This window comes from Microplitis mediator, chromosome 7, assembly GCF_029852145.1.
Source record: "Microplitis mediator isolate UGA2020A chromosome 7, iyMicMedi2.1, whole genome shotgun sequence".
Classification (NCBI taxonomy): domain Eukaryota; kingdom Metazoa; phylum Arthropoda; class Insecta; order Hymenoptera; family Braconidae; genus Microplitis; species Microplitis mediator.
In genome coordinates this window covers 25,257,132-25,267,692 of record NC_079975.1, presented here as the reverse complement: position 1 = coordinate 25,267,692, position 10,561 = coordinate 25,257,132, and the positions used below count along the sequence as shown (strand labels likewise).

The 10,561-nt window shown below is 27.5% G+C and overlaps 1 protein-coding gene across 1 annotated transcript; it reads left to right on the top strand.

Annotated features, from left to right (window-relative positions):
- The first annotated feature begins 1,304 nt into the window (after window positions 1–1,304).
- Window positions 1,305–5,211, top strand: LOC130671281 (homeobox protein Hox-B3-like). The gene is made up of 3 exons (XM_057475070.1): window positions 1,305–1,988; window positions 2,511–2,653; window positions 3,630–5,211. Exons 1-3 carry the CDS (start codon window positions 1,604–1,606, stop codon window positions 4,245–4,247), a joined length of 1,146 nt encoding a protein of 381 aa, XP_057331053.1. The 5' UTR covers window positions 1,305–1,603; the 3' UTR covers window positions 4,248–5,211.
- The last annotated feature ends 5,350 nt before the right edge of the window (window positions 5,212–10,561 follow it).

Below are 10,561 nucleotides of genomic sequence, written 5' to 3'. Positions count from 1 at the left end.
TTCGGCAAAATTTAGTATATGGCTCCATATATGACTTCTTATAATTCCATATAATTTATCATATAATTTTAATTATACTGAAGCTCATATATTGCTTTTTCCTACGGGTATAAAATGCTTTTTTTTTAAATCTCGATACGATTATTTTTCATGAAGTTACGGTCTTGCAAAAATCACTAAAAAATTTCTAAAATTTTTTTTTTCCTTTAATTTTTGGTATGAGTGTATTTTTTAAATTATTTATGTATAATAATACCGAAATTATTATAATTTTGAAATTATAAGTTTATATATAAAACGAGAATACAATTTGAGATGTAATATCATATGTATACAATTACATATATTATAAATTATATGGATTATGATAATATTGAAATTATAAATTAATTTATAAGATGAAATATATATTTTACGTTATAAATTAATATATAAAGCAGATATATAATTTTTGATACAATATCACATGTATATAATCACATATATTATTAATAATATGGATTATCATAATATTAAACGTATAAATTATTATATGTGATCAATCATATATTAATCAATATTAATAATTTTGCCGCCATATATGTCCAGTTATTTACCATATTTTTTTTTATATATTATCGACAGTAGATGGTTTTTTCATACGGGTTATGAGTTTGATCTACTTTTCAAAATTTGGATTGGATAAAATTTGAAAAATTGTATAAACATTTAAATTTCATTAAATAAATTAACATTAATACCGGAATTTTTTTTTTCTATAAATTATTAGTTTTGAGTAAGACAGAAAAAAAATATCGCCTAAATATGAAACACCCCAATATGCATACATTTATCTATCATAAATTTCAGTTTATAAAAAAATTTAAGCAAGACCTATGAACGGTTTGTTCCCATTCAAACAGATCAAACTGCACCTGTGAGAGTTTTGAAAAAGGACGGCATCGTTTATTTAAGTGGGGATATCAAAAATTGTTGAATTCTCAAATCTTCATTAATTTGTATATTATTGATAGTTGGAGTAACATTCATGAATTTTTGTTATTTATTGTTTCAAGTACAGTAGGAGAGTAATTTTTTTTAAATAATTTCAAGTAAATCGCAATAAATATTTAAAACCTTTATCTGATAAACTGTCTAGACGTTGGCGGCGCCAGTCTGGGTAATAAGTGTGAAAATCTGACAATTAGACATACAAACTATAGTGGAATCATGGAGGGGGTTCCAAACCAAAATCCTTCTCCAGTAGTTGTATCAGGTGTGCTCCCTACTTCTGTACGAATCAGGTAGCCTTTGACCAAAGAGACCTCAGTTCTTACAATACCGTTGTAGAGTTAGTGTCGTGTCTTACTTCATTCGAACACTGAGTGTAATAGAAAATTAAATTCAAGTAAACATATTCACTTGACTTATAATAGTAAAAGCTCGAACAAGTTCACTTCATCAAACTATAATATTTATTATTTTCACTATTTAAGTAAACTAATAGTTCAATTAAGAAATTTTACTTGAAAATATCCACGTTTTTCTCTCAGTGAACGAATTTGAAAATAATTTTTCGGTTTTTGTTAAATCAAAATAATTATATTAACGAAATAAATTCAAAATGTCTTACACTGATTCAACCGAAAAGTGCATCGAGTTTCTCGCATCTTTAGAGTTGCCACCGTATCCGTCTTCACCTGAAAGCATGAGAACGAGCCTGTCAGAGGAGTGGAATTACAACCACCAATCAAGTCGTAATCATTCACCTCTTTCCGATGCTGTTAATTCACCTCTTACTGATGCTGTTAATACGAACAATACTTCGGAAGCAGCCAATTCAAATTCCGAGTTTTTGAATCAACAATCATTTCAGCATCAACAATTAACAGAGCCATTCATCAACGGAGACATTAACAAAATACCAAATGAAGAACTTCAGCAACAACAAGATCGGTGTCTTGAAAATGAATCACCTTTACAAAAAGCAGAGCGAACTAGTACAAAAAGTAAGATTTTATTATTTTGAATAATTATTACGTATTACTCTTTAATAATTATTTAAGCTTCATGTGTATGGTAATTCATTCATTCATTCAGGAGATAAGAGCTTTAGTATTTATTATTAACTATTAATTAATTGGTCAAGACTCTGATTATAAATTTAAATTATTTTTTTGATTTTTTTTTTACATTCGTTTATTGAATTTCTGAAAATTGTCTAAATTGAATTTTTTTTCTTTTTTGAAATTTTTGAAAATCTCATTTAATGTCTTCACACGTTTACTTGTATCAAGTAATCATGCAGTAGCGATTATTGCGGCGGGCTATAGTTTTAAAATTAATTAACTATAGTTTAAATGCTAATTGCATAATATTTTATTAAAAAAGTATCAGTAGTATGTAAGAACATATTTTTACGATCACTTTTTTTTTTTTTACACACGGTAATTATAAAATTACCTGCGTAGATATTACTCATTAACATGTGATATAACAATCTAATAGTTATTTTTTTTCTTATTTTACAGACAAGAACCAACAAAGACAAGCACGAACTGCATTTACTACGGAGCAGCTCAATGAGCTTGAAAAAATTTTCTGTACAAACAATTACTTATGCCGTACAACTAGAATTCAGACTGCGTCTAAATTGAAACTCACCGAAAGACAAGTGAGAAAATTTGAATTTTTTTTATTACTTATTAGTAACATATCTGTAAGATATGGTAGAAAATTTTTTTTTTCTTGTATCATTTTAAAATTAAATTTCTGTTATTTTAACCCAACGTTCTAATTCGCCATAAAAAAAAAAAAAAAAAAAAAAATTGGTTTTTAATGGGGATGCATTAATTTCGTTAAACTTCCAATAATCACACGAAAAAAATAAAAATGAAAAAATTAAATAGATACCCATGATTTATTACAGTTTCAAACATTAGCAAAGTCTCGCTACTTTGGATCTCTAAAATTTACATTATTTTTGATGTAGCAATTATTTCAGTTTCATATAATAAGACGTTTTTATTGAAATTTTGAATTATTGTGCATTAAAATTTTTCTGGCAATATTTTATTTACGAGTATAATTTTACTTTATGAGTGTAATGTATAAAACTACATAGTTATATATAATTATATCAAACTATTCAAAATTGTGTACGGCCAAAACTCTTATATACTTGTATCTAGATATTAATATATAATATTACATAAGTATATAGACTTTTTCAAGTTTCGTTCAACTAAAGATACATTAGAAACTATAAAATTTGGTATTCATAATTTTAATTACTTTATTACAAGGGGTAATCTCAATTATTAAATTGTAAACTATAGTACTCGAAGGCCCGGTTTTCGCACTAAAAACTGTAATTTTTCCACTGCTCTCTTTTCCGTGTAGTTTGAATTTAAACCACGAAATTTATAAACAAACGTTCGAAATAAATTTTGGAAAATTTTTTTGAAAAAAAATTAAATTTTGGCTGGAGCTGGAGAAAAACAAAGACAAGTAAATTTGTTTTTTTAAGCCAAATGCAAAATATAATTTCGGTTATTTGTAATTAGTAATAAAATAGCGACCATCGACAGTAATATAAATATTCCTTAATCTTATTTTCTAAAATTATTAAATTTATAATTATTTTACAGGTCAAGGTATGGTTTCAGAATCGTAGAATGAAGGAGAAAAAAACTACCTCAAGTAAAGTCGATACAAACGACAAGAACAATTTAAATCCTCCGAAGAATGGAAGAAATCAGTTACTTGCCGCTGAATACGTTCAGCGTAGACAAATGAACCCACCTGGATTAGGTTCAACTATACATTACCATCATTCGCCACCAAACCAAGATATGGGTTTTAAAAACGACGGTAACTACTGGACGAATGGTACCAACTACCAACCGGCATACAGCGGAAGTATGCAAAATGCTACCACTTATACTGAATCTTCTGAGGCCCAAATGTATAATAACAACATTAATAATTATTATTCACCCGTCAATGGGTTCTATAATAATAATAATAATCACTATACCGGTTATTATGTAAACCCTGTTGACTACATAGATTATAACTATAAAGAACACACTACTGTCACTGGCTATCCGGCTAATAACAGTAACTGTTATACATACCGAGTAATTCCTAAATCAGAGCAAACCTTTAGCTCTGTCCCAGGAATTACACCATCGAATGAGTTAAACAACAATATCAATAGTTTCAATTATTCAAGCACTACCCATAATCACTATCAACTTCAGTAAACAATGGGATTTAATAGATGTCATTATTAAGTAAGGCCGATATTTTTGTGTAATGTTAAGTCATTAAGAAGGGAGTGTGTAAATAATGATCAAGTATTTAATTCATGGGTAATTAGAATAAAAGTCAGTAGATAAAATTATGATTAAATAAATAGTGAAGATGTAAAATATGGAATTCAATTGAATTGCTAATAATATTATATGAATACTATTGATAATTTAGTATATACACTGTAAAAAGAGCGGTGTTAAAAATGGACTCATTTTAACTCCGCCCGGTGTTCAAAAAAATTACACCGGTGTAGAAGGAGTAATTCACCGGTGTTAAAAATACCGGTGTTAAATCGGGGTAACCGGTGTAAAAGCGGAGTAAAATTGGTGTAAAAGCGGGGTAACCGGCGTAAAAACAGGGTAAACTGCGCCCGCTTTGAGTATTAACTTTAAAGATTATAAAACACGAACAAATGTCAGTTCTTTATCAAAATTAATAAAAAATATCATTTACTTACCAGTATAGTGATCGAGTAAGTAAAAATATTTACACAGTAAAATATTTTAACACTGGCCTAGAACATTCACACCGGCTGCGGTGTTTTTTAACACCGGAGAATTTTTTTTAACACCGGTACAGAATATTTACATCGGTGGTGGCGTTATTTTCACTCCGCTTTCGGTGTTGAAATTTAACACCGCCAATTTTAACACCTACACCGCTTGGACTTACCCCGGTGATTTTTTACAGTGTAGAATTTTATACTCTTTTAAATTACTTATTTTACTATTTATATTTATTAATTCTTATTTGTGGAAACTCATAGTGTTAGTTAAGAAGACAACAAATACTGTTATTACTGAGATTGTAAGAACTTCGATTAATTAAGATATTTTTAATGCTATTACTTTTTTTTTTAAATTACTTTGTGCAAATAAGTTAAGCTTTTATACTGAAAATTAAGTATTTTATTTTGGGGGATAATTGTAAGCAATAATTATAATATTTCATTTAAGGTTGTAATCACTATGTCTGTATACTGAAAAACAAAAATTATATAAAAAATATAAATGAATTTTTGTCAAGTAATTTCATTTTTTACTGCAAGCCATTTTACTTTTTATAGATCCCAAATTATTAACTTTAATCCTAACTCATTCCTAATAACCATTTGTTCAAAATTATAATAATAGTCATACTAATAGTAATTATTGATTTAAATTAGAGGTGTGCGAATATTCAAATTAACGAATTATTCGATAGCGAATCGAATCGAACTATTCAAATATTCGATTCGATTCGTGCAATATTCGCACACCCCTACCCGTATGAAAAAAACAATATATGGTTAAAATATATAATATCATATATGTTTGCAACAAAACAATATATGATATATTATATTGTATATTATAAAAAATCACATAGAGATTTTGGCCTCATACTGAAAATTATAAAGGAAAAATTTTTTAAAATCGACCAAATTTAGTTTATACCATTCGATTCAGAATTTCGCGAGATTAATTTATGTTGTATCGAAAAAAAATATTTTTTTTTTTTTAATTGTTGATAAATTTCAATAATTTTTAGAACGCATTTTCTCATAAAAAAAAAATTTTTTTTAACTGTCATTACCCGTAATTGTTTAGGTAATTGTTCAAACAAAATTATCCATTAGGTCATTTTATTTATTTATTATTTTTTCTATTTTTTAACTAACAAAATGTGATTTTTACTTTTTTTAAATTTTAAATTCAAAAAAATTTTTTTTGACGTTACCAATTTTTTTTATGGTTGATATACGATTTACCAAAAGAATAAAAACAAAATTTGTAAAAATATTGATATGCGACCGAGTTACAGCCTTTTGCTTATACGCGCGCGGACAAAATGACGCGCTTTTTCGTTTTTCGCGCTTCAATAATTTTTATCTCAGCAACTATTCGTCGTAGAGACTTCGGTCAGAATTTATTTTGTTCGTTATTAAATCCCAAACATAATGATACTAATTTGTCTCGATAACTTCTCAATAGTTTCTGAGATATTCAATTTTACATCTAATTTTTTTATAAAAAAAAAATTTGCACACATCGAATTTAAATCAACTTTTTGTTTTAAATTTTTTCTAGCATTTTAAGAAAAAAACTTTTTTAAAATCGGTTGATAAAAGCGGATTTTTTGATCTTACACCGTTTTTTCGTCCTCATCGACTGGACTAGAAAGCTCAACTCATACTGAATAAAAATGACTCGAAGGTCGAAAACTGTATCAGCAATAGTTGCAAAGTTACAGTAATTTGTTTGTTGACAAATTGTGTCAGTGCTTGGACTTTGTCGTACTACAAAACCCAGATATTTTTTAAAAAATTGGAAGAATTTTTATTTGCCATATTGTTGCAGGTTGCTGTTTTTGTAATTTTTTTATGTTTTAGAAAAAAATTAAAATACAAAATAACATGTTTATATCAAACTGTTAAACAAACAAATGAATAAATCGTTGACAAAAAAATTTTTTTTTTTTTGCCATTATATTTAGAAATGCAAATTATAATTCAAAAGAAAACGATTCCTTAATGATTTATTTAAATGATCAAAATATGAAAAAAACGATTTTAAACATTAAGATATTGTTTTTAAGAAATTTTTTTTTAAAATCATTATTTCCTTACGCTAACAATATGGTGAAAAAAAATTTTTCAAAAATATTTAATTAATCCATTTGTTTATAAAAAATTTATAAATAAATGGCAAGAAAAAATTTTAAAAGTAATCATATTATGCCTAACAAGAATATGAAATCAGTAATAGCTTAAAATTAAAAAAAAAATTATTTAACATACATTATTTTAATTTTTAATTTTTTTGGTAGTTCAAAAATTAATAATTAATGAAATAAAAATATTGTATAAACTTTCATACTATCATCTTGTTGAGCATGTTTATAAAAAAGGCTCCAAAAACAAAAAATTTATAGATTAATTATTTAAATTTTTATACCGCCTTTTATGACAACACATACCCGTAAAAAAAATGTTAATTAACAATCGAATAACTTTTTGAAAAATGGTGATACAACTTTTATTATCGCGGAATCATATTCTTTGAAGTGTCTAGATGACACCAGAATATTTTCAAATTTTTTAATTAATATTTAATTGCATAAAAAAATTATTCAAAAACTACGCTCACTAGAGAGTGACGGCGCGGGCATGCCGAAACTGCCGCGCAAAAGCTCTTTCAGAAACTTTTTTAATATTTGAGCTATCACCTATACTTTTCGAGATTTTGCCAAAAAGCTGGACGGCTAATTTTTTTAACGGTTTTTTGTTCATAACAATTGTAATTTTATTTTTCCAAAAAAAAAATACTAAAAACGGCTTTTTCCAGACGTCATTCCGGATCGTTTTAGCCATCAATCATATTTTTAGGAGACCTGTAACTGTTTTTCACGCAGGAAATCAACTTCTCGACTAGACTAAAATAGATTAAAAAAAGTCTGGTAAATCCAAAAGTGCACGACTCTTAATGCTCATTTGCACGAATAAGAAAAATGTACGATAAAAGTTTCAAGGACAATTGTTTCTTTCCTTTCTATTACACTAGAAATTCAAATTTCGCTCCGAAAAATAGTCAGATGTATTTTTTCGCGCAGGCACGACTGCGGTGTGACGAACTTATTTGTAAAAAACATATATAGATATACAAAATTAGTTAAGTTCTTTTTAATAATTATAATTAACGGGGCCGAATTCGATGGCCAATTTATGACACACTTCTTCTTCGGCCTTAAAATAATCTTTTAAAAAAAAAGTGATCCAAATAATGGCTTTTTTCTCGAGTATTTGTATTTACGGGTTACGGACACATTTGCTACTGCTTGACCGGAAATTTTTTTTTACATTTTGATGTTTTCTTAGTAATTTAATACATCAAATTGGTCTTTATAAATAATAAAATTAATTCTTATTATATTTTCTATCCGATGATGTGTAACTTGGTTAAGCTCTGCGGGCTAACTGATTGATTCGTTTATTTACCATTTGATATGGTATTAATCTTTTTCTTAGACTAGTAAGCCCTTTCTGTGCTTATTCAGACAGTCGATCTGAAGGAGTAAACTCCAATCGTGCGTCGGAGCTGACACTCATACTTTTTTTTTATTCAATTGTTTATGGGGGTCTGTCGTACCCTGAGTATTTCGTATCGCTGTGATGCTAAATTAATATATCAAACTCGTAGAAATATGATGATGAGAAGAAAATTTTCTTTAGCGAATTTTCAAAGGGGTCCGTTGTGCCCCAGTATCTCTTATATTTTTTTGAGCAACAAATTCGCACAATAAAATATCAACACCTATTCAATACAAACTTGTGTTAACGAGGTGAGATATATCTGGTAAGCCATTAGTTCTATTTATATAATTATAAATCATTAAACGATTTTTAAATCACTGTTAATTAATATTTAACTACCCGGTATATGTATATATACTATATGACTAGTATATATGAGTTAATGTTTTCGTTTAAATATCAATAAATTTAGTCATGAAAAACACGGATCAATTTAACTTGAATATCCTAATAATTATGAAAATTATAATTTTTTTTTTCCAGTATGTAATAAAATTATCAATCCGTGTACTTGCATGTTTAAAAATGTATGGTTTTCACCTTAAAAATTCTGTATAATACTTCAGAGTTCTAACGTTATCAATGATTCACATTTTTAAAAGAAATTTTTTTTTAAACATAAAACGTTTAAAAAATTTCATATTTTTTTCAATCACAGCTCATTGTAGTTCATTAACTAATAAAGTAGTATACGTACTCAAAGATCATTGTCTATGATTGTGCATTGGTTATCATCACTACAACGACTAACAATAAATCCTTTAATAACAATAGTAACAGATGTAATTTTTTGTAATCGTCAAATAATCGCATACGCAAAATTATATTTTTCCTGACGGCATTGCTCATCTTTAAAAGTACTCGAGAAGTAAAATTGCTGTACACCGCGGACGGCGCCATCATAAACCCAAGTAGCGCCACAGATGCAATCTCGATATGTGCTCATGTTTTACTGTAGCAATGAAGTCATGAGATAATTTATGAAAAGTGAAGCTAACAATTAGCATAGTAAGTAGTTTTAAAAAATTAGTTTTTTCTGAGTCAGAACTCGGACGTCATCTTCAGTTTTTGAAATGTGAACATGAATATTTCTTTTTTTAATGTATTATTGCATTTATGCTTATAATATATATTGTTTATTATTAACTATTAATTTATTTATAAAAATTATTTACATGGGTAGTGTCTATCAGGAACTGAGTGCATCTGGGTTCAAAATTTTGTCGCCAAAATTATAAATGTACGTAAAGGTCTATACAATGAGGCGACGTCTGCAATTGTCTAATTACTGTAGACTGCAGCTTAAGTTTCTTTTAGCTAACGTCTTAAAACTTAAAGTATGTTGTCATAGTTTGAATTAGCAGCGGGGTGCAACACACAGATCAATGACAATGGCACATGTTCACTATCGAGTGATTTATGTTCTTTAATCTTTGAGGCGCTGAAGAAATTCGTTAAGTGTATATGGACTTGATGACGTATGTCCTTTAGAATCCTCTTATTGAATTACTTTGGCGCCAAAACAGATTTTTCGAAAATAATTTTTTTGCTATTTTCAAATTGTCTATTCTCGGTTGAGTCTACACTAATTTCGTTAAAATATCCATATTTCAATATTCGTTAACAATTTTTATTGTTCATATTTTATGATTCTTTAGAAAATATCTTTGACGAATTTTCAAATTCATTACTCACAGAAAAATATTTCAGAATACGTATATTTGTTACAATGATATTTTAAATTTTTAAATAAAACGATATTGAATAATATACATTTTTTTTCAAAAAAAAATAAATAAATATGGTCACTACATTTAAATGCAAATGCGGATTTTATTTGACATTCAGTTTTAACATTTAAATGAATATATATTCATTTATAATCAACTGTTAAATAGTGTCTTGTCTACATAAGTCTTGATATAAGCCCTGATAGCACGAGTTGCTCGTCAAAAAGTTGGTATTCAGTACTCTAATAGCCACTTTGCATTGAAATTGACAGTAATTTGACATTGAAATTGCCTGAAATTTGCTGCCCGAATGTGCAGATAAGTTAACAGCAAAACTTGGCCTGAAAATTGACGAAAAATTTTTTCTAGTCAACTTTTTAAGTGAATTTGCATTTTAATTCGGGTAGTGAATTTTCATCAAATTGTGTAGCAAGTTGTATATAAATTATTGTCAAAAGCG